At 43.7% G+C, this 25658-nt stretch overlaps 2 protein-coding genes across 2 annotated transcripts; both read left to right on the top strand.

Annotated features, from left to right (window-relative positions):
- Window positions 1-4356: 4356 nt before the first annotated feature.
- Window positions 4357-5690, top strand: LOC116051180 (trace amine-associated receptor 13c-like). Its single transcript, XM_031301426.1, has 2 exons — window positions 4357-4529; window positions 4874-5690. The coding sequence occupies exons 1-2, from the start codon at window positions 4357-4359 to the stop codon at window positions 5688-5690; spliced, it is 990 nt and encodes a 329-aa protein (XP_031157286.1).
- A 15911-nt stretch (window positions 5691-21601) lies between these two features.
- On the top strand, window positions 21602-22935 carry LOC116051212 (trace amine-associated receptor 13c-like). Its single transcript, XM_031301459.1, has 2 exons — window positions 21602-21774; window positions 22119-22935. Exons 1-2 carry the CDS (start codon window positions 21602-21604, stop codon window positions 22933-22935), a joined length of 990 nt encoding a protein of 329 aa, XP_031157319.1.
- Window positions 22936-25658: the final 2723 nt, after the last annotated feature.

Genomic DNA, 25658 nt, shown 5'->3' with positions numbered 1-25658 from the left:
ATGACCCAGCCTTCATGACCATAGGTGAGGGTAGGAACGAAAACTGACCGGTAGATTGAGAGCTTTGCCTTCTGGCTCAGCTCTCTTTTCGTCACAACGGTGCAATAAATTGAATGTAATTCCGCACCCGCTGCGCCGATTCTCTGACCAATCTCCCGCTCCATTGTCTCATCACTCGCGAACAAGACCCCAAGGTACTTGAACTCCTTCACTTGGGGTAAGGACTCATTCCCTTCCTGGAGAACCCTGCTGAGAACCATGGCCTCAGATTTATAGGTGCTGATCCTCATCCCAGCCGCTTCACACTCAGCTGCGAACTGATCCAGTGAGTGCTGAAGGTTACAGGCCGATGATGCCATCAGGACCACATCTGCAAAAAGCAGCGATGAGATCCCCAGCCCACCAAACTGCAACCCCTCCCCACCCCGACTACGCCTCGATATCCTGTCCATAAATACTACTGACAGGATTGGTGCCAAAGCGCAGCCCTGGCGGAGGCCAACCCTCACCTGAAACGAGTCCGACTTACTGCCGAGAACCCGGACATAGCTCTCGCTTTGGTCATACAGAGATTGGATGGCCCTGAGAAGGGACCCCCTCACCCCATACTCCCACAGCACCTCCCACAGTATCTCCCGGGGGACCCGGCCATACGCCTTCTCCAGATCTACAAAGCACATGTAGACCGGTTGGGCATACTCCCAGGCTCCCTCCAGGATCCTTGCGAGGGTGAAGATCTGGTCCGTTGTTCCACGACCAGGACGGAATCTGCATTGTTCCTCTTCAACCTCAGGTTCGACTATCGACCGAACCCTCCTTTCCAGCACCTTGGAATAGACTTTACCAGGGAGGCTGAGAAGTGTGATACCCCTGTAATTGGCACACACCCTCTGGTCCCCCTTTTTGAACAGGGGAACCACCACCCCGGTCTGCCACTCCTTAGGCACCGTCCCAGACTTCCACACAATGTTGAAGAGGCGTATCAACCAAGACAACCCCTCCACACCCAGAGCTTTAAGCATTTCTGGACGGATCTCATCAATCTCTGGGGCTTTGCCACTGTGGAGTTGTTTAACTACCTCAGCGACTTCCACCAGGGAAATTGACGACAATCCCCCATCATCCTCCAGCTCTGCCTCTACCATAGAGGGCGTATTAGTCGGATTTAGGAGTTCCTCAAAGTGCTCCTTCCACCGCCCTATTACCTCCTCAGTTGAGGTCAACAGCGTCCCATCCTTACTGTACACAGCTTGGATGGTTCCCCGCTTCCCCTTCTTCTCCCACACCCGCTGCTTTGCCTCTTTCACGGCTGAGGCTGCAGCCCTTCGGGCCCTTTGGTACCTTGCAACTGCCTCCGGAGTCCTCTGGGATAACATATCCCAGAAAGACTCCTTCTTCAGTCGGACGGCTTCCCTGTCCACCACGGCCTTCGAGGGTTACCGCCCCTTGAGGCACCTAAGACCCTAAGACCACAGCTCCCTGCCGCAGCTTCAGCGATGGAAACTTTGAACATTGTCCACTCAGGTTCAATGCCCCCAGCCTCCACAGAGGTTAGACTTTATTATTCTTATCTATGGATGGAAATACTGTATTTGTGCTGTAGCTTGAAATATTTTGCACTTCAGAATTATAACCATGCACACACAGGTGGAATAATTTTTTCTTAATATTTTTGCATTAATGTCACTAGGAAGCATACCAGTAGAAATATATATTCATATTTGTAAGGAAGTGGGATTGTCTGGAATCAGGCAATATAATAATAATTATGGTGGCATACACTGGCTAAGCAATTAACAAAAATGTCTGTGCTGACATAAATAGTTTACATGAGAATACATTATAATTTTGGCCCTTTGGCTGAGTCTCTATCTGTCAGAGGGAGAGCAGGAGTGCGGTTGTGAAGAAGTTGTTAATTTCATGTTGCAGATTAACACTTTTGCATGCATTATATCCGTGTCACATTCTCATTAGGGGCTGAGCCCCCTAAAGGTCTGATCGTAGAATCGCCCCTGCTGCTACTTCATACTTGTACTCCACTACACCTCAGAGGGAAATGTTGTAATGTTTACTGCACTACATTTATCTGACAGCTTTTGCTTTATTGCTTCACGCTGGGCTTGTTTCTTATTGAGTATCAGATACAATTAAAACTATTGAGGAAATATTTTCCTTTGACATTGGTCCAGTATTAAACAAGATCGCTGCAGTCGGCAACGGTGAAACAAGCTACAATGTAAGTTAATAGGACGTCAATCGTCCAGCTTGTATTTACGTTCATAGAGTGCTCGTTTTGCCACTGACAGGCTGAAATAAATATTGTGTCTGACAACATTATGGAAAGGATTTCTAAGGAGGTCGATCTTTCTGTTAAAAAGTAAGATCCTTTTTTAAAACCTAAAAAAGTCAGCGAAATTGCATTCGCTAATCCCACAAGACTCCATGTAAATAAACAGTAATTTTAGCAGCGAAGAATGGGCATTCTAGAACATCTCTGAGCTCTGAGGCTTGCTCTGGCTGTCTTGAGCCTGTGCGTGTAGGGTACACGACTATTTAATTCCAAGTTCGGGTCTGTCAGTCACAGTGAAAAACGGGGACATTTCCAGGGACAGCTCCAGCCTGGGACAGGCCACCAAAACTGGGGACTGTACCCGGAAACCGGGGACGTCTGGTCACCCTATCATAGTGTGGTTTTAGTTGCTGGCTAATCATTAGCCAGTAGCTAAAACCTGCTAACGTTAGCCCTGGCTCACTCGCTAACTGGTCAGCTAGCTAGCTACAAATACAGATTGAATCAAGAAAAACGTAATTGTGTTGGGGAAACTGCAGCTATTTTATTAGCATGACATGAATAAACATTACTAAACGTAATGTGAATAAACTTGAATGGGTAAATTTGTCCATGAACAGATGCATTCTAATCGACTATAGTGTTTAGCAATAAAAACTCCCAGAATTCCACGCAACTTCCCAACGTCATCAAACTACTGTGTTTACAATCCATTGTTTTGGTTGAGAGACCCCTAGCGGCAGAAAGTTACACATTGTACGTTTAATAAATAAAGAAATTACAGTATATTTCGGATTTTTATCAGAAACTGCTTTATTGGCCAAGTAAGTGTAAACACAAGGGAATTTGAGTCTGGCTTTGTGTTGCTTTCAACACAGAAACAGACATAACGTTATGGCTAAAATCAAAAATAAACAACGTTGTCTGGCGACTGGCTAGGTGTGGCGGCGTACTTATCAACTAGGATGTACACTGGCGACAGTGTAGTCAATCCACACGTTAAAGTCACACGACAGTCTCCTTCGGTAGGTTATCCGAGGCACAATCCACTCGCCATACGACCTGCAGCCCTTTGCTGCATTTAATTCCCCCCTCTCTCTCCCCTTTCATGTCTTCAGCTGTCCTGTAAAAATAAAGGCCGAAAATGCCCAAAAGGACCTAGGGGTAGGGGCAGGAACAGAGGGCCTGACTAAGACATAAAAAATCTACTGAGGTAGCCATTGAGACACTGAGATGGCCTAGTAAGATCAAACCAGACACCCTGTTATCATGAAGCACATGTACACATATAGCAATGAAAAGTAAACCACTGTAATCTCATGTATTCCAGGTATTTATTACCATCAGGGCCAGTGCCTCCGTTGGTATCTGCCTCCACAATGTCAAAAGTCAGTTTCATTTGAGCGAGCAGAAATCAACTTTGAGAGGAGAGTTAACCTGCGAGAGCGTGTCTGTCCTCAAGCGCACGTAAAGCAGACAGTCAGGGGCACATGGTGGCTGCTCTGTGTGCGTGATGCTTGGTTTTACACGCAAATGTGCCATTCTTTCCCTCTCCCTATGTTTGTTTTCACGCTCGCAGCTGCCTGTACAACTCTCGATTGTTGAAATTATATAATTGGCTCATGAGCATGTTTTATCACTCGGGAGATATGACATTAACTTACACCATGAAAAACAACGCATGGGGCTATTACTAGGAAGCTGTTGAAGACTTGAGGGTTCGGTAAGCTTGAAACAAACTGAGTCACTGACCTGTTGACCAATTGTTTAAAGATAAAAGTGCTTATACCTGCTCCAAGCCATGCTGTTGCGTGTGTTCAGCTGGGACGAGATCTGAAAGTCTGGAATCTGGGGGTGACAGAAGATTGACAGATATTATTGAAAGGCTTGTGGACTAACAGAGAAAGTGTAGAAGATGACGTTGTGATATGGAAAAAAAGAAAAGAACATTAGTGTCCAATAGAGAGAGAGAAAGAGAGGGGTGGAGACGAGGGTAGAAAGTGATAAATCAGTTGTAGGACAGAGTTTGAAGCAGAGAGCTGAGGTCTCTCATCCTCCCACTGATGATGGAGACACAGGACGGAGCAGAGCTCTGCTTTCCTCAACTCTTCAACACCTCCTGCAGGAAGCTGACACCTCCTCGGTTTGAAGTGATGCTCATTCACACTTTGCTCTACTTCATCTCTCTGCTCACTGTAGCTCTCAACCTGCTCGTCATTATCTCAGTCTCCCACTTCAGGCAAAGATTAATGTCTCAACAATTGAAGTTTTAGCTGTATGAAGACTTTGTGTCAGTTTCAGGGTCCTGGTATTGTGCATGCTGACTTGATGTCTTAATATCATGGCTTAGTGGGATGCTTGGGGGAGATATTGATGATGTTATTATAATGTAACACCTGTTCTTCTCATACTGTGATAATCAAACAGACTGCTCAGAATAAGGCCTGTTTCTATGACAGATCGGGAAAAAACTCATGAGTGTTTCTGGAATGATTGTTTCAGACCGAACTAACATAAAATGTTTGTTTGTCACATAGATATGAGGACTTGTTGGTGTAATGGTGCTTTTCTCTTTCCCTCCAGGCAGCTCCACACACCCACCAACATCCTCCTCCTCTCTCTGGCTGTCTCAGACTTTCTAGTGGGCCTCGTGCTGATGCCGGGAGAAATCCTCCGAAAAACGTCCTGCTGGTTTCTTGGTGACTTTGTGTGTTTTCTTTATAATTATCTTTCAGGCATCATTTCCGTATCCTCAATAGGTGACATAGTGCTCATATCAGTTGACCGTTATGTGGCTATTTGTGACCCTCTGCATTACACCACCAGAATCACTGTGAAAAGTGTTAAACTCTGTGTTTGTCTGTGTTGGCTCTATTCTGTTTCCTACAGCCTTCTCTTTGTAAAGGATGACCTGACTCAACCAGGGAGGTTTAATTCCTGCTACGGAGAATGTGCGTTTGTCGTTCACTATGTTGTAGGAATAATAGATGTCGTTTTGTCCTTTCTTGTTCCAGTTACTGTCATCATAGCTCTGTATCTGAGAGTATTTGCCGTGGCTGTGTCTCAGGCTCGTGCCATGCGCTCTCACATTACAGCTGTCACACTCCAGCTTTCAGTGACTCCAAAGGCAAAGAAATCAGAGCTGAAAGCAGCCAGGACTCTTGGTGTTCTTGTAGTTGTGTATATAATGTGTTTCTGCCCATTTTACTCTGTATCTCTTGCAGGTGACAGCTTGGTCAGTGCTTCATCTGTATCCTATGTTCTCTTTGTGTTCTACTGTAACTCTTGTCTAAACCCTGTGATCTATGCCTTGTTTTACCCCTGGTTTAGAAAAGCAGTTAAACTCATAGTTACTCGTCAGATACTGCAGCCTGGCTCCTGTGAGACCAACATGCTGTAGAGATGCTGTGGAGGGAGATCAGACTCTGTCTAAGGATAAAGGAATGAATGTGTTCCTGCTGTTCAGTGAGTGAATTATCAAATACAGAAGGTGAACATATACTTTCCTGTCTTTAAGTCTAAATTGTGTATGAACAACAATTGAAAGGCCTGTCCTTCAGCTTTATCTTGTTGTGTATTGTGTCTCTCTGATGCTGCTGCATTTAAAGAAAGAGTCATAAGCACCATATACTGTTTCTAGTAATCACACAGTTTAATGCAAGCTTTAAATTCACACATGTATGAAACTTATGCAGTCTTTTTTTCCTATGGAAGCTTTCATGTGTATGTATGTTTCCAGTATAGAAAAAAATCCACTGTTGTGTTTCAGATCAAACTGTCGGTATAAAATCATCATGTTCCTTTTGAGCTTAGGACGAAAAGTTGTTCTAATCATTTCAGTCCAGTGTCATTCATATTTGATCCCTGTACAACATTAATTGATGATCTATGCCTTGTTTTAATCCTGCTTTAACTCATCGGTGACTACTTGATAGTTGCTTCACCTGCATCATTTTCAGTCCATCTGTATAATTGTAACTCTTGTCTAAACCCTGTGATCTATGCCTTGTTTTAGACTGAGATGCTGCTGCCTGGCTCCTCTGAGACCAACATGCTGTAGAGAGACTGAAAAGAATGAAAATGTTCCTGCTGTTCAGTGATCAGTTGTTGTATACAGAACGTGAAAATATGCTTTCCTGTCTTTAAGTCTAAATTGTGTATGAACAACAAATGAAAGACCTGTGCTTCAGCTTTATCTTGTTGTGTATTTTGTCTCTCTGATCCTGCTGCATTTAAAGAAAGAGTCATAAGCACCATATACTGTTTTTTAAGTAATCACATATTTACATATGTATGACACGTATAAAGAGTATTTTTTCTTTGTGATAGGAAAAATGTCATCCCAACACAACAAAAGAGCTCCTAAAGCTGTGTATTCATGTCACTATATTGGTGAGAGCATCATCCAAGTAATTAGTGTCCATTTAATAAAATAGATGCCCCTGACCAACCACACTTTCCCATCAAGTAGAGAAAAACATCACTTATGAACAGTAAATGTGTTTCACATCAAACTGTCAGTACAAAAAGATCTTGGCCCCTTTACAAAGTTGTATTAATCATTTCAGTTTAGTGTCATTCATATTTGATCCCTGTATAACATCTCTTGTCTCTATGACAGAAATATTTAAAACACTATTTTTGGCAAAAAGTTCAACAACAGATTATTTGAGAAGACAGGATTATCTACAGGTGATATTGGGGGTGGGTGGGGGGGTGAGAGGTTAAGTGATGGAGTGGAGCATATGAAATAGCAGATTAATTTTCTGTAGAAAGTAAAACCACCCAGGGACCTTTGCATCATCCAGATAGACAAAGACCCATTTGTTGACCGTGTCTCTAAGGTTTTCAAGCCTGCAGGGCATTGATCAGAGTCAGAGACAGAACCAGATACTCTTCATGGCCACTGGGGGGGTTAAAGGCTATTTTTGTCCCAAAATCTCACTAAGTGATGATTGTTTCTGAGGTGTGAAGCAGCATTTAGTCTGTAGAAAACACAGCCCTCTCATTCATTTAAATGGGGCCACTCTGTTAAAGCAGCAGGACTTCATTTAAAAACATCAACAACAACAAAACAACAGTGTCCCGTAATGTGACGTCATCCAGAAAGGTGGTGTCTGGGGTTAAGGTCAGGAATGGAGGGATTCATTAAGGTCAGAGGGAGAAACTAGGTTTAGGATTGGGTTAAAACCCAGCGCTCCGGGATGGGCGCTGTGAGGGGCACGGGCACAAGGGGACCACTGGTGTGGATAAACCACTTAAAAACCTCCTTAAAAAACAAGTTTGGTTATATAAACGCTGCTTCAAAGAAAGGCAGATATTAAAAGCAGGTTAAAAGAACCACTGGACAGGACGCCCAGCGGGAGAATCCAACTTTAAATAAAAGGTCAGCTCCACACCTGCCCTGGCCTCTCTCCTGGAGACATGACAAAAGAAATACTTCAAATCAATTGAAAAAAATATATACATTCATGAAAATAAATGCTTAAAAAGGAATATTATTTAACATTAAAAAGGACTAAAAACATTTAAAAAGTCTAAAATACTATCTGAATTACTTGCCCTTGAGGTTAAAAAGTACACATACCATTACATATTCGTAATAAGTGCTGAGGTTTAAAAGTGCTTAAAAAATATATATATATATATATATATATATATATATATATATATATATATATATATATATATATATATATATATATATATATATAAATAACCATGAATAATTTAAAATACATCATAGATCACCACACTGTTAGTCATGCATATAACCAATGGCATGTGTATTATGTTAAAATCTTGAGGCAATTAATTAAATGTGTAATAAATAATAATAATACATATTAAGAATAGGGAAAGAAACAATACAATTATTAAAATATAGATAAGGCAGAGCAAAAATTATAAATGACAACCAAGGTATTTTTAAAAATATTTAATAAAAAATCCGTAGAAACATATTAGGTGGGACTCCCTCTGCAGCTGTAAATTAACCCCCGAAAAGGAAAGAATAATACAATCTAAAAACCATGCTAGAAAAGATATAAATATGTAAATATTAAAACAAATAGTTATTATTAATCATAAATATGGATTTAGCAATAAGAAAAGTCATATGAAAAGAAAATGAAGGAAATAAGGAAAAGAAAAGAAAGCAAGGGGGGGTTAAAAGGTTGTTTATGATGCAGGCTCAGGAGAGCCAGGTTCTGGAGTAGAGCTTTCACCTGAAGAATGCCACTTCTTGGGCAAACTCTGGCACTGGCTCACAGATAGCAGTGAGGAGCTTCAGGAAGCAGTGCACAGGTGTATAGGAGTGTGAGGGCATCTGGTGGCAAGTCTGCAAACTTCCTTACAAGTGCATGGGCCTGGGTGCCTGGATAACTCAGTTGATAGAGTGGGTGCCCATACATAGAGGTTTACTCCTCGGCGCAGTGATTTAATAGGGATTTCAGACGAGAGACCAGCGGCGACTAGGCGGCGAGTGCACGTTAGAAAAATTTTCCGACGCCGACGTAGTGACGGCGTATGTTAAAATTCCCATATAACTTTACGCCTACTAAAGACGTCTAAACTAAGTACGTCGCCTTACAAACATGTGAAACACACGTCTTCACTTCATTTTGTTAGTGTTCTTTTGCTTACTTTCTGGTGCTTATGTGTTACTAATTAATGTGTGGCTAATAATATCATCGTGCTTATAAAAAAGTATTAAAATGAGGAATGAACACTCGGAATGTTTGTTCAAAATGTCTCTATGGCAACAAGAGACCGATGCCGCTAGCATTAGCTACCTTAGCTTAGCCGTCTGAACAACAATAATAAATAAAATAGCAGTTTGGCATATTTAAACAAAATCAACAACAATCAACTGTCTTACGCCTTAGGACCTTAACGAAGGTATAGTCACAAGATATATTATCAAAATCATAAAAAATAACAGCTTGATTGCTCAGAGTAATTGTAAATCATACAATGTCACAGAAAAAAATATGGGTAACACTGCGTTTTCTGCCAAAAGGCATAATTTTGTGAGTAATTACATGCCACTTTGCCACACAGTAATACAGCAGAAACCTTATTGATACATATAGATATTAATCCAGCTTAATGTTACTACAATGTATGTGCTGGTTGACAAGTAGCTAACGTTAATGCTAGCTAATGCTTGGTGGATAACATTATAGGGTTACAACATCATTCAACACGCTCATAAAGTTATTAGTAGTTTGATTGTTTTGACCATGGATAAAAGCAGCACTGCGCTAACCCACGAATAAGTTCACTAGTAACGTTATCTGTATAGATCGACGATTAATCTAATGCTAATTTAGCCAGCTAGCACACCCCGCTCTGCCTGCCCCACTTCCCCTGCACAAAGACACTTCATTCGGGATGATAGCTGACAACACAGCCGGGACATGTAGTAATAGCTAGTTACCGTTAGCCCCAGCCGGTGCTTACGACGCTAACATCAGTTTAATGAAGCGTCGGGAAACAGAATAGCAGACCCAGGCATCCTAGTCACATGTGTTTGTACCGAAAATCTCCTCCCTGCCGAATTTCTCCCCCCTTCGCGTTTAACTGTCTTTACAGTTAGCTAGCTAAATTAACCTGACAAAAGGTGGGTTAGGCACCAAAATGAATAGTTAAGATTACAGAAAAGTGAAGGGGGAGATTGGGCAGCTGGGAGATGTTCTCCTGCTGCTGACAACGGCAATCGAACGAACATGCTCCCCGTCCTGGAGATTCCCCCTGCAATCCCCACCCACACCAGTCTCTCAGCCTTGTTGAGTAGCTAGCTAGCGTTACAACAAACCCTGTCCGCTCGGTAAAATCCAAAAGGTGACATTGGCATGTGAAATGTACTGAGATAGTGTAAGGTGACCAGATCTGAGACAAAATCCGGGGACATTTTGAGCTCTGAAGCGTAAATACCTCCAAAAAAGGTAATGGTTTTATCTTTGTAAAACTTAAAAACGGGACACTGCCCCAGGGGCGTTACTAGACCTAGAGCTGCATCCATGGACATGTTCCCCTGTAAGAAAATGTTGTCTATTTTAACGTTTAAATGCATCAATCTAGTGCACTTTGAATAGAAATTCAGAGGTTAGACTTGATTATTCTTATCTATGGATGGAAATACTGTATTTGTGCTGTAGCCTTAACTGTTTTGCACTTCAGAATTATAACCATGCACACACAGGTGGAATAATTTTTTCTTCATATTTTTGCATTAATGTCACTAGGAAGCATACCAGTAGAAATAAATATTCATATTTGTAAGTGGGATATGTTACGATTGAAACTGAATTTGAAATGCAGACAACTACGCAGAGCCGGAGAAGGTTTAACAAGTTTATTTCAATGTTAAATTGTCCAGGTTACCGTACAGTCCTAGTGTCCGTGATGAGTCCAGTGTGAGGTCCAGTTGTGGCAAGCAGGATGGTGGTGGCAGGAGTGAAGTGGAGGCAGGAGTCAGGTTCCAATATTCTGTGGCACAGGAGAAATATAATCAGGACAGGCCAAAAACACAAAGAGCAAAAAGCAAGCAGGTTGAGTCAGCAGCGAGACTAACATGGTCGTCTTGACTATGATCTCACGATGAAGTTTGACCGGGTATTTAAAGCTGAGGTGATTATGGTGAATGAGCTGCAGCTGGAACCCTGACTCCCGCACACCAGACTTCACTCCTGCAATTAAGGACAGACAGAGGGGAGGGGGAGAGCAGAGAGAGAGCTACCTAGCAGCAGTAGGAGCAGCAGCAGCAGGCCTAACAGTACCCCCCCCCCCCCCCTCTAGGGACGCCACCTGGCGGCCGACAGGGTTTATCAGGATGTAACCGATGAAAATCACGGACCAGAGCAGGATCCACAATGAAGCTCCTGGGAACCCAGGAACGTTTGTCAGGACCATAACCCTCCCAATCCACCAGGTACTGGAAACCACGACCCCGGCGGCGAACATCCAGAAGTCGCCGGACAGTGTAGACAGGACCCCCACCCACGACCCTGGGCGGAGGAGGGAGGACGAGAGGGTGGGCACACAGTATTTTAAACGGTCCAATAAAACGCGGCTCCATCTTCTTAGATTCCACTTTTAATGGAAGATCACGTGACTTAAGCCATACCTCTTGCCCAGGAGAGTAAACGGGAGCCTGGGACCGGTGACGGTTGGCTTGCCTCTGCATGTACGACGAAGCTCGGGAAAGAGCTGCCCTGGCCCTCCTCCAGACCTTGAAACAGCGGCGCATGTGGGACTGCACAGAGGGTACCGCCAGTTCCCTCTCCTGAGAAGGGAACAGGGGAGGTTGATAACCAAGAGCACACAGAAAGGGAGACAAACCAGAGGAAGCGTTAGTCAAGGTGTTATGAGCATATTCCACCCAGGGGAGCATGGAGCTCCATGACCCAGGGTTGGACCCTGTGACACAGCGGTCTCCATCTCTTGGTTCGCTCTCTCGGCTTGACTGTTGGTCTGGGGGTGATATCCAGAGGACAGGCTGGATGTGATGCCCAAAGCTTTACAGAAAGCTTTCCATACCTGGGAGGCAAACTGGGGACCCCTGTCAGAGACAATATCAGTGGGTAGACCATGAGAGCAGAACACAAATTCAACCAAAATATCAGCAGTTTCTCTGGCAGTGGGCAGTTTAGGTAGGGCCAAAAAATGAATCACTTAGAAAAACAATCAATAACAGTAAGAATGACAGTCTTTCCAGACGAGGAGGGAAGTCCAGTGACAAAATCCAATGCAATGTGGGACCAGGGTCGGCTGGGTATAGGCAGAGGTCGTAGATGACCAGCGCTGGCCTGGGTGGAGTTCTTACTTCGTGCACATACTGTACAAGCAGCAATGAAGGCTCGAGTGTCCGCCTCCATCCTGGGACACCAGAACTTCCGACACAAATAGTCAAGGGTCTGAGTAACTCCAGGGTGACAGGTAAGGGGAGACGAGTGAGCCCACTGAAGTACCTGGGATCGAACAGACTCAGGAACAAACGACCGGTTAGGAGGACGGTTCCCAGGGTCAGCTTGTAGATGTTGAGCCTGTCTAACAATCCCTTCGATGTCCCATGTAATGGCAGCAATACTGCAGGTAGGAGGCAAGATGGTTTTAGGGATACTACCAGTATCAACAGCAGAATGAACACGAGACAGGGCGTCAGGCTTGACATTGCGTGACCCAGGACGGTAAGACAGGGAAAAATTGTGCCCACCTGGCTTGACGGGGATTAAAGCTGCTTCGCCGACTGGATGTAAGGCAAGATTTTTATGATCCGTCCAAATGATGAAGGGTTGTTCCGACCCCTCCAACCAATGCCGCCACTCCTCGAGAGCCAGCTTAATGGCGAGCAGTTCACGATTGCCAACATCATAATTCCTCTCTGCCTGAGAAAGTTTTCATGAAAGAAAAGCACAAGGATGCAGTTTGTTATCCTCAGGTGAACGTTGTGATAACACCGCACCTACCCCAGTGTCGAATGCGTCCACCTCCACGACAAACTGTCGGTCAGGGTCAGGCTGCATCAGAATGGGAGCCGAGGCAAAGCGATGTTTCAGCTCCTTGAACGCTGATTCGGCCCCTTCATTCCAAGCGAACAGTAGTGAGATGGAGGTGAGAGCGGTGAGGGGCGCAGCAATGTGGCTGTAGTCTTTGATGAACCTCCTGTAGAAGTTCACAAACTCCAGGAATCGTTGAAGTTGTTTGCGGGTGGAGGGGGCTGGCCAGTCCGTGACAGCAGAGATCTTAGCTGGGTCCATTCGCAACTCCCCCTGAGCTATTATGTAACCTAAAAAAGAGGTGTCAGACACATGAAATTCACATTTCTCCATCTTCACAAATAGTTTGTTTTCCAACAACCTTTGCAACACCTGGCGCACATGCAGTTCATGTTCCTGGGGGGACTTTGAGTAAATCAGGATATCATCCAGATAGACAAAAACAAAATGATTCAACATGTCCCGAAGGACATCATTCACCAGTGCCTGAAAAACAGCAGGGGCATTAGACAAACCAAAAGGCATAACCAGATACTCAATTCAATTCAATTTTATTTATAGTATCAAATCATAACAAGAGTTATCTCGAGACACTTTACAGATAAAATAGGTCTAGACCACACTCTATAAAGCCCCAACAATTCCAATAGTTCCCCCAAGAGCAAGCATAAGCAGTGGCTATTGCGACAGTGGTGAGGAAAAACTCCCTTTTAGGAAGAAACCTCGGCAGACCCAGACTCTTGGTGGGCGGTGTCTGACGGTTGGGGTTATGACGGTACAGGATGTAGCGTGGCACAGCAGAGCATGGGTGGACGCTGTGGACGCAGCAGGATGTAGCCGGGCATTGCAGGGAATCGTAGAGCGTAGCAGGGTGTAGCAGGTCCATAGCCACAGCTGCACCCAAGACCCAGATCTTGGTGTCACCCTAATCCGAGGTGATGTTCTGGGTGAAGAAGAAACATAAGGACTCCGGGGAGTAAACTCCCCAGAGCTAGGTGAGTAACAAGCACTTCTGAGACAGGATGTGCATAAAAGGAAACAAAAGAAAAGAGCGTGTCATAAGAAGGAACTTCCTCGTCAGTCTAGAATTATAATAGCATAACTAGGAGAGGCACTATATTATTGATTATACGATAGGTAAATCTGATGACTGTAAAGAGAAGCAGAGAAAAGCAGGGGTGCTGTGTCTGCAGCTATGCACCCTGCCCCGCCGATCTAGGCGTTCACTGCAACTCCTCACTCCCTAACTATAAGCTTTATCAAAGAGGAGAGTTTTCAGTTTAGTCTTAAATGTAGCGACGGTGTCTGCCCCCCGAACCCAGACTGGGAGCTGGTTCCACAGGAGAGGAGCCTGATAGCTGAAGGCTCTGCCTCCCATTCTACTTTTAGAGACTCTAGGAACCACAAGTAACTCTGCATTCTGGGAGCGTAGGGCTCTAGTGGGACAATAAGGTACTAAGAGGTCCTCAAGATATGAAGGAGCTTGACCATTTAGAGCTTTATAGGTCAGAAGAAGGATTTTAAATTCAATCCTGGATTTTACAGGAAGCCAATGGAGAGAAGCTAATACAGGAGAAATATGATCTCTTTTCTTAGTTCTTGTCAGAACACGCGCTGCAGCATTCTGGATCAGCTGGAGAGTCCTAAGAGTTTTATTTGAGCATCCTGATAATAAGGAATTACAGTAGTCCAGCCTGGAAGTAACGAATGCATGGACTAGTTTTTCTGCATCGTTTTGAGACAGGATGTTCCTAATTTTAGCAATGTTACGAAGGTGAAAAAAGGCTGTTCTAGAGGTTTGTTTCAGATGGGCGTTAAAGGATCGATCCTGATCAAAAACGGCTCCTAGATTTCTGACAGTAGTGCTGGATGCCAGGGCAATGCCATCCAGAGTAATTATATCTTCGGCTAATGAGGTTCGTAGGTGTTTCGGGCCCAGCACAATAACTTCGGTTTTGTTTGAGTTTAACATCAGGAAATTGTAGGCCATCCATGATTTTATATCTTTAATGCATGCTTGAAGTTTAGCTAGCTGGCTGGTTTCGTCTGGCTTGATTGACAGATATAATTGGGTGTCATCCGCATAACAGTGAAAGTTAATTGAGTGTTTCCTAATAATATTGCCTAGAGGAAGCATATATAAGGAGAATAGAATTGGTCCAAGCACTGAGCCTTGAGGAACGCCATGGTTAATTTTAGCGTAATTGGAGGGTTTATTGTTAACATTAACAAATTGCGATCGATCAGAGAAGTAGGACTTAAACCAGTTTAGTGCGATTCCTTTAATGCCAACTAAATGTTCCAGTCTCTGTAAGAGGATGGTATGGTCAATAGTATCGAATGCAGCACTAAGATCTAATAAGACAAGTATGGAGACAAGTCCTTTGTCTGATGCAGTTAGAAAGTCGTTAGTAATTTTCACCAGTGCCGTCTCTGTGCTATGATGCTTTCTAAATCCTGACTGAAAGTCCTCAAATAAGCTATTGCTATGTAGAAAATCACATAACTGATTAGTTAATCAAAATGTCCCAAGGGTGTGTTAAAGGCGGTCTTCCATTCATTGCCTTTACGAATGCGTACCAGGTGATACGCATTTCGTAGATCCAGTTTCATAAAGATAGTTGCACCATGAAGGAGGGGAAAAGCAGAGTTAATTAAAGGCAGTGAATATTTGTTCTTAATGGTGATGTTGTTAAGTCCACGGAAATCAATACAGGGTCTGAAGGTCTTATCCTTTTTCCCCCAACAAAAAAGAATCCCGCTCCTACAGGTGACGAGGAAGGACGAATAATACCTGCTGCCAAGGAGTCCCGAATGTAGTTTGGCATAGCCTCCGTCTCTGGGCGGGAGATATTGTACAGTCGACTGTTAGGGAGAGGGGCTCCTGGCTGGAGATCAATGGCGCAGTCGTATGGCCGGTGAGGAGGAAGAGAAGTAGCTCTGTGTTTGCATAAAATGGACGCCAGGTCATGATACACGTCAGGGACAGAAGAGCGATCCATGGACTCCAGTGGAGGTTGACGAACAGTGCTGGCTGGGGTCTAAGCTGAACATAAACAGTTAACATGATAAAATGTGCTCCATGAAACAATTCTACCTGTAACCCAATCAATGTGTGGATTGTGTTTTATGAGCCAGGGAATACCAAGGACCAGGGGGGTCTGCGGGCAGTCAATTATGTGAAATTGAATTTTCTCCTTATGATTACCCGACACTGTGAGACAAACAGGGACAGTCTGATGAGTAACACGGGTCAACGATTGTCCATTTAGACCCTTAGCCTGCAGCAGACAGTCCAATGGAACAGTCTCTAAATCCATTTGTTGAGCCAACTCTCGATCTAAAAAGCTTTCATCAGCACCAGAGTCAACCAGCGCACTAACAGGGAAATTCTGGGACTGCCACTGGAGGGATGCCTGGAGCAGAATGAGGGGAGAAGAGGAAGAATCCGCTGCTCGGCTCACGAAAACTTCTTCCAGTAATGATGAGCCGGCCTTTTTCCCGGACGAACTGGGCAGGAAGGAACAAAATGACCAGCTTCTCCACAATACAGGCAGACTGTCTGAGGACAACCGTGCATGACCCACCTCCATGGCTTCGGGTTCAGCGCTCCTCGTAGTGACTCGGGAAGGCTCAGCTTTCTCCGTAAGGAAGAGGCGGGGAGGAATTGGTTAACGACAGACCGGTAGCTTGGAACTAACACTCCTCTCACGGCGGCGCTCCCGAATCCGATTATCCAACCTGATGGTGAGTGAAATCAGATTATCCAGCGTAGGCGATTCATCATATGACACCAATTCATCTTTCAAAGTCTCAGACAAAGCATTAATAAACACTCCTTGCAATGCCTCGTCATTCCAACCACTCACTGCCGCTAAGGTCCGAAACTCCAATGCCATCTCCGCCACACTGCAAGACCCCTGCCGATGAGAAAACAACCGTTTAGCAGCCTCCTTGCCCCGTACGGGGTGATCGAAAACCTTCCTCATCTCAGTGGTGAAGGCAATGTAAGAGTTGCAAACTTATTTTCTTTGTATGTAAATGACCTGCCAAATGTTTGTCTTAATGCCAATACCCAAATGTATGCAGATGACACAGTACTCTTTGTACATGCTGACAATGCAGCTCAAGCAGCTGATCTGCTAACAAACTCAATGCAAAAGATAACAGAATGGCTAAATCACAATTGCCTTCAACTGAATGTATCCAAAACTGTATGTATGTTTTTTAGTAAATCTAAAAGTCGCTGTGCAGAACCGGATGTAGTCGTAGCAGGGGAGAGACTACAGTATACATTGATCCATCCATCCATCCATCTTCGTCTGTTTATCCGGTGTCGGGTCGCGGGGGGAGCAGCGCCAGCAGGGGACCCCAAACTTCCCTTTCCTGAGCCACATTAACCAGCTCCGACTGGGGGATCCTGAGGCGTTCCCAGGCCAGGTTGGAGATATAATCCCTCCACCTAGTCCTGGGTCTTCCCCGAGGCCTCCTCCCAGCTGGACGTGCCTGGAACACCTCCCTAGGGAGTAGGCGATATATTGAATGTAATTCCGCACCCGCTGTGCCGATTCTCTGACCAATCTCCCGCTCCATTGTCCCCTCACTCGCGAACAAGACCCCAAGGTACTTGAACTCCTTCATTTGGGGTAAGGACTCATTCCCTACCTGGAGAAGGCACTCCATCGGTTTCCTGCTGAGAACCATGGCCTCAGATTTAGAGGTGCTGATCCTCATCCCAGCCGCTTCACACTCGGCTGCGAACCGATCCAATGAGTGCTGAAGGTCACAGGCCGATGATACCATCAGGACCACATCATCTGCAAAAAGCAGCGATGAGATCCCCAGCCCACCAAACTGCAACCCCTCCCCACCCCGACTACGCCTCGATATCCTGTCCATAAATACTACAGACAGGATTGGTGCCAAAGCGCAGCCCTGGCGGAGGCCAACCCTCACCTGAAACGAGTCCGACTTACTGCCGAGAACCCGGACACAGCTCTCGCTTTGGTCGTACAGAGATTGGATGGCCCTGAGAAGGGACCCCCTCACCCCATACTCCCACAGCACCTCCCGCAGTATCTCCCGGGGGACCCGGTCATACGCCTTCTCCAGATCTACAAAGCACATGTAGATCGGTTGGGCATCCTCCAGGATCCTTGCGAGAGTAAAGATCTGGTCCATTGTTCCACGACCAGGACGGAATCCGCATTGTTCCTCTTCAACCTGAGGTTCGACTATCGACCGAACCCTCCTTTCCAGCACCTTGGAGTAGACTTTACTGGGGAGGCTGAGAAGTGTGATACCCCTGTAATTGGCACACACCCTCTGGTCCCCCTTTTTGAACAGGGGAACCACCACCCCGGTCTGCCACTCCTTAGGCACCGTCCCAGACTTCCACACAATGTTGAAGAGGTGTGTCAACCAAGACAACTCCTCCACACCCAGAGCTTTAAGCATTTCTGGACAGATCTCATCAATCCCTGGGGCTTTGCCACTGTGGAGTTGTTTAACTACCTCAGCGACTTCCACCAGGGAAATTGACGACAATCCTCCATCATCCTCCAGCTCTGCCTCTAGCATAAAGGGCGTATTAGCTGGATATAGGAATTCCTCAAAGTGCTCCTTCCACCGCCCTATTACCTCCTCAGTTGAGGTCAACAGCGTCCCATCCTTACTGTACACAGCTTGGATGGTTCCCCGCTTCCTCCTCCTGAGGTGGCGAACGGTTTTCCAGAAGCACCTTGGTGCCGACTGAAAGTCCTTCTCCATGTCTTCTCCAAACCGCTCCCACACCCGCTGCTTTGCCTCTTTCACGGCAGAGGCTGCAGCCCTTCGGGCCCTTCGGCACCTTGCAACTGCCTCCGGAGTCCTCTGGGATAACATATCCCAGAAAGACTCCTTCTTCAGTCGGACGGCTTCCCTGACCACTGGTGTCCACCACGGTGTTCGAGGGTTACCGCCCCTTGAGGCACCTAAGACCCTAAGACCACAGCTCCTCGCCGCAGCTTCAGCGATGGAAACTTTGAACATTGTCCACTCAGGTTCAATTCCCACAGCCTCCACAGAGGTTAGACTTTATTATTCTTATCTATGGATGGAAATACTGTATTTGTGCTGTAGCTTGAACTATTTTGCACTTCAGAATTATAACCATGCACACACAGGTGGAATAATTTTTTCTTCATATTTTTGCATTAATGTCACTAGGAAGCATACCAGTAGAAATATATATTCATATTTGTAAGTAAGTGGGATTGTCTGGAATCACGCAATATAATAATCATTATGGTGGGATACACTGGCTAAGCAATTAACAGAAATGTCTGTGCTGACATAAATAGTTTACATGAGAATACATTATAATTTTGGCCCTTTGGCTGAGTCTCTATCTGTCAGAGGGAGAGCAGGAGTGCGGTTGTGAAGAAGTTGGTAATTTCATGTTGCAGATTAACACTTTTGCATGCATTATATCCGTGTCACATTCTCATTAGGGGCTGAGCCCCCCTAAAGGTCTGATCGTAGAATCGCCCCTGCTGCTACTTCATACTTGTACTCCACTACACCTCAGAGGGAAATGTTGTAATGTTTACTGCACTAAATTTATCTGACAGCTTTTGCTTTATTGCTTCACGCTGGACTTGTTTCTCATTGAGTATCAGATACAATTAAAACTATTGAGGAAATATTTTCCTTTGACATTGGTCCAGTATTAAACAAGATCGCTTAATAGGTTAATAGGTTAAGTTAATAGGACGTCAATTGTCCAGCTTGTATTTACGTTCATAAAGTGCTCGTTTTGCCACTGACAGGCTCAAATAAATATTGTGTCAGACAACATTATGGAAAGGATTTCTAAGGAGGTCGATCTTTCTGTTAAAGAGTAAGATCCTTTTTTAAAACCTAAGAAAGTCAGCGAAATTGCATTCGCTAATCCCACAAGACTCCATGTAAATAAACAGTAATTTTAGCAGCGAAAAATGGGCATTCTACAACATCTCTGAGCTCTGAGGCTTGCTCTGGCTGTCTTGAGCCTGTGCTTGTAGGGTGCAATTCCAAGTTCGGGTCTGTCAGTCACAGTGAAAAACGGGGACATTTCCGGGGACAGCTCCAGCCGGGGACAGACCACCAAAACTGGGGACTGTCCCCGGAAACCGGGGACGTCTGGTCACCCTATGATAGTGTGGTTTTAGTTGCTGGCTAATCATTAGCCAGTAGCTAAAACCTGCTAACGTTAGCCCTGGCTCACTAGCTAACTGGTCAGCTAGCTAGCTACAAATACAGATTGAATCAAGAAAAACGTAATTGTGTTGGGGAAACTGCAGCTATTTCATTAGCATGACATGAATAAACATTACTAAACGTAACGTGAATAAACTTGAATGGGTAAACTTGTCCATGAACAGATGCATTCTAATCGACGGTAGTGTTTAGCAATAAAAACTCCCAGAATTCCACGCAACTTCCCAACGTCATCAAACTACTGTGTTTACAATCCATTGTTTTGGTTGAGAGACCCCTAGCGGCAGAAAGTTACACATTGTACGTTTAATAAATAAAGAACTTACAGTATATTTCGGATTTTTATCAGAAACTGCTTTATTGGCCAAGTAAGTGTAAACACAAGGGAGTTTGAGTCTGACTTTGTGTTGCTTTCAACACAGAAACAGACATAACGTTACGGCTAAAAACAAAGATAAACAACGTTGTCTGGCGACTGGCTAGGTGTGGCGGCGTACTTATCAACTAGGATGTACACTGGCGACAGTGTAGTCAATCCACACGTTAAAGTCACACGACAGTCTCCTTCGGTAGGTTATCCGAGGCACAATCCACTCGCCATACGACCTGCAGCCCTTTGCTGCATTTAATTCCCCCCTCTCTCTCCCCTTTCATGTCTTCAGCTGTTTCCCAAATTCCCAAAAGAATAATCTTAAAAAAAAATGAAGTGCATGGGCCTGGGGGTAGTGGCAGGAAAAGAGGGCCTGACTAAGACAGAAAAAATCTACTGAGGTAGCCGTCGAGACACTGAGATGGCCTAGCAAGTTCAAACCAGACACCCTGTTATCATGAACCATACGTACACATATAGCTATGAAAAGTAAACCACTGTAATCTGATGTATTCCAGGTATGTATTACCATCAGGGCCAGTGCCTCCGTTGGTATCTGAGGAGAGTTAACCTGTGAGAGCGTGTCTGTCCTCAAGCGCACGTAAAGCAGACAGTCAGGGGCACATGGTGGCTGCTCTGTGTGTGTGATGCTTGGTTTTACACGCAAATGTGCCATTCTTTCCCTCTCCCTATGTTTGTTTTCACGCTCGCAGCTGCCTGTACAACTCTCGATTGTTGAAATTATATAATTGGCTCATGAGCATGTTTTATCGCTCGGGAGATATTACATAAACTTACACCATGAAAAACAACGCATGGGGCTATTACTAGGAAGCTGTTGAAGACTTGAGGGTTCGGTAAGCTTGAAACAAACTGAGTCACTGACCTGTTGACCAATTGTCTAAAGATAAAAGTGCTTATACCTGCTCCAGGACATGCTGTTGCGTGTGTTCAGCTGGGACCAGATCTGAAAGTCTGGAATCTGGGGGTGACAGTAGATTGACAGATATTATTGAAAGGCTTGTGGACTAACAGAGAAAGTGTAGAAGATGACGTTGTGATATGGAAAAAAAGAAAAGGACATCAGTGTCCAACAGAGAGAGAGAAAGAGAGGGGTGGAGACGAGGGTAGAAAGTGATAAATCAGTTGGAGGACAGAGTTTGAAGCAGAGAGCTGAGGTCTCTCATCCTCCCACTGATGATGGAGACACAGGACGGAGCAGAGCTCTGCTTTCCTCAACTCTTCAACACCTCCTGCAGGAAGCTGACACCTCCTCGGTTTGAAGTGATGCTCATTCACATTTTGCTCTACTTCATCTCTCTGCTCACTGTAGCTCTCAACCTGCTTGTCATCATCTCAGTCTCCCACTTCAGGCAAAGATTAATGCCTCAACAATTGAAGTTTTAGATGTATGAAGACTTTGTGTCAGTTTTAGGGTCCTGTTATTGTGCATGCTGACTTGATGTCTTAATATCATGGCTTAGTGGGATGCTTGGGGGAGATATTGATGATGTTATTATAATGTAACACCTGTTCTTCTCATACTGTGATAATCAAACAGACTGCTCAGAATAAGGCCTGTTTCTATGACAGATCGGGAAAAAACTCATGAGTGTTTCTGGAATGATTGTTTCAGACCGAACTAACATAAAATGTTTGTTTGTCACATAGATATGAGGACTTGTTGGTATAATGGTGCTTTTCTCTTTCCCTCCAGGCAGCTCCACACACCCACCAACATCCTCCTCCTCTCTCTGGCTGTCTCAGACTTTCTAGTGGGCCTCGTGCTGATGCCGGGAGAAATCCTCCGAAAAAGATCCTGCTGGTTTCTTGGTGACTTTGTGTGTTTTCTTAATAATTATCTTTCAGGCATTATTACCATATCCTCAGTAGGTAACATGGTGCTCATATCAGTTGACCGTTATGTGGCTATTTGTGACCCTCTGCATTACACCACCAGAATCACTGTGAACAGAGTTAAACTCTGTGTTTGTCTGTGTTGGCTCTATTCTGTTTCCTACAGCCTTCTCTTTGTAAAGGATGAGCTGACTCAACCAGGGAGGTTTAATTCCTGCTACGGAGAATGTGCGTTTGTCGTTCACTATGTTGTAGGAGTAATAGATGTCGTTTTGTCCTTTATTGTTCCAGTTACTGTCATCATAGCTCTGTATCTGAGAGTATTTGCCGTGGCTGTGTCTCAGGCTCGTGCCATGCGCTCTCACATTACAGCTGTCACACTCCAGCTTTCAGTGACTCCAAAGGCAAAGAAATCAGAACTGAAAGCAGCCAGGACTCTTGGTGTTCTCATAGTTGTATTTATAATGTGTTTCTGCCCATTTTACTCTTTCTTGCTTACAGGTGACAGCTTGGTCAGTGCTTCATCTGTATCCTATGTTCTCTTTGTGTTCTATTGTAACTCTTGTCTAAACCCTGTGATCTATGCCTTGTTTTACCCCTGGTTTAGAAAAGCAGTTAAACTCATAGTTACTCGTCAGATACTGCAGCCTGGCTCCTGTGAGACCAACATGCTGTAGAGATGCTGTGGAGGGAGATCAGACTCTGTCTAAGGATAAAGGAATGAATGTGTTCCTGCTGTTCAGTGGGTGAATTATCAAATACAGAAGTTGAACATATACTTTCCTGTCTTTAAGTCTAAATTGTGTATGAACAACAATTGAAAGGCCTGTCCTTCAGCTTTATCTTGTTGTGTATTGTGTCTCTCTGATGCTGCTGCATTTAAAGAAAGAGTCATAAGCACCATAAACTGTTTCTAGTAATCACCCAGTTTAATGCAAGCTTTAAATTCACACATGTATGAAACTTATGCAGTCTTTTTTTCCTAGGGAAGCTTTCATGTGTATGTATGTTTCCAGTATAGAAAAAAATCCACTGTTGTGTTTCAGATCAAACTGTCAGTATAAAATCATCATGTTCCTTTTGAGCTTAGGACGAAAAGTTGTTCTAATCATTTCAGTCCAGTGTCATTCATATTTGATCCCTGTACAACATTAATTGATGATCTATGCCTTGTTTTAATCCTGCTTTAACTCATCGGTGACTACTTGATAGTTGCTTCACCTGCATCATTTTCAGTCCATCTGTATAATTGTAACTCTTGTCTAAACCCTGTGATCTATGCCTTGTTTTAGACTGAGATGCTGCTGCCTGGCTCCTCTGAGACCAACATGCTGTAGAGAGACTGAAAAGAATGAAAATGTTCCTGCTGTTCAGTGATCAGTTGTTGTATACAGAACGTGAAAATATGCTTTCCTGTCTTTAAGTCTAAATTGTGTATGAACAACAAATGAAAGACCTGTGCTTCAGCTTTATCTTGTTGTGTATTTTGTCTCTCTGATCCTGCTGCATTTAAAGAAAGAGTCATAAGCACCATATACTGTTTTTTAAGTAATCACATATTTACATATGTATGACACGTATAAAGAGTATTTTTTCTTTGTGATAGGAAAAATGTCATCCCAACACAACAAAAGAGCTACTAAAGCTGTGTATTCATGTCACTATATTGGTGAGAGCATCATCCAAGTAATTAGTGTCCATTTAATAAAATAGATGCCCCTGACCAACCACACTTTCCCATCAAGTAGAGAAAAACATCACTTATGAACAGTAAATGTGTTTCACATCAAACTGTCAGTACAAAAAGATCTTGGCCCCTTTACAAAGTTGTATTAATCATTTCAGTTTAGTGTCATTCATATTTGATCCCTGTATAACATCTCTTGTCTCTATGACAGAAATATTTAAAACACTATTTTTGGCAAAAAGTTCAACAACAGATTATTTGAGAAAACAGGATTATTTACAGGTGATATTGGGGGTGGGTGGGGGGGTGAGAGGTTAAGTGATGGAGTGGAGCATATGAAATAGCAGATGAATTTTCTGTAGAAAGTAAAACCACCCAGGGACCTCTGCATCATCCAGATAGACAAAGACCCATTTGTTGACCGTGTCTCTAAGGTTTTCAAGCCTGCAGGGCATTGATCAGAGTCAGAGACACAACCAGATACTCTTCATGGCCACTGGGGGGGTTAAAGGCTATTTTTGTCCCAAAATCTCACTAAGTGATGACTGTTTCTGAGGTGTGAAGCAGCATTTAGTCTGTAGAAAACACAGCCCTCTCATTCATTTAAATGGGGCCACTCTGTTAAAGCAGCAGGACTTCATTTAAAAACATCAACAACAACAAAACAACAGTGTCCCGTAATGTGACGTCATCCAGAAAGGTGGTGTCTGGGGTTAAGGTCAGGAATGGAGGGATTCATTAAGGTCAGAGGGAGAAACTAGGGTTAGGATTGGGTTAAAACCCAGCGCCCGGGATGGGCGCTGTGAGGGGCACGGGCACAAGGGGACCACTGGTGTGGATAAACCACTTAAAAACCTCCTTAAAAAACAAGTTTGGTTATATAAACGCTGCTTCAAAGAAAGGCAGATATTAAAAGCAGGTTAAAAGAACCACTGGACAGGACGCCCAGCGGGAGAATCCAACTTTAAATAAAAGGTCAGCTCCACACCTGCCCTGGCCTCTCTCACATTCTCACATTTCTTTTCACATTACAAAAGAAATACTTCAAATCAATTGAAAAAAATATATACATTCATGAAAATAAATGCTTAAAAAGGAATATTATTTAACATTAAAAAGGACTAAAAACATTTAAAAAGTCTAAAATACTATCTGAATTACTTGCCCTTGAGGTTAAAAAGTACACATACCATTACATATTCGTAATGAGTGCTGAGGTTTAAAAGTGCTTAAAAAGTAATATATATATATACACATGAAATAAATAAATAACCATGAATAATTTAAAATACATCATAGATCACCACACTGTTAGTCATGCATAAAACCCATGGCATGTGTATTATGTTAAAATCTTGAGGCAATTAATTAAATGTGTAATAATAATAATAATAATACATATTAAGAATAGGGAAAGAAACACAATACAATTATTATTAAAATATAGATAAGGCAGAGCAAAAATTATAAAGGTAAGGTATATATTAAAAATATTTAATAAAAAATCCGTAGAAACATATTAGGTGGGACTCCCTCTGCAGCTGGAAATTAACCCCGGAAAAGGAAAGAATAATACAATCTAAAAATCATGCTAGAAAAGATATAAATATGTAAATATTAAAACAAATACACAGTTATTATTAATCATAAATATGGATTTAGCAATAAGAAAAGTCATATGAAAAAGAAAATGAAGGAAATAAGGAAAAGAAA

The sequence above is a fragment of the Sander lucioperca genome, chromosome 10 (genome assembly GCF_008315115.2).
Source record: "Sander lucioperca isolate FBNREF2018 chromosome 10, SLUC_FBN_1.2, whole genome shotgun sequence".
NCBI classification, from domain to species: domain Eukaryota; kingdom Metazoa; phylum Chordata; class Actinopteri; order Perciformes; family Percidae; genus Sander; species Sander lucioperca.
Note: the sequence above shows the minus strand (reverse complement) of the source record. Positions and strands in the feature narration are given on the sequence as shown.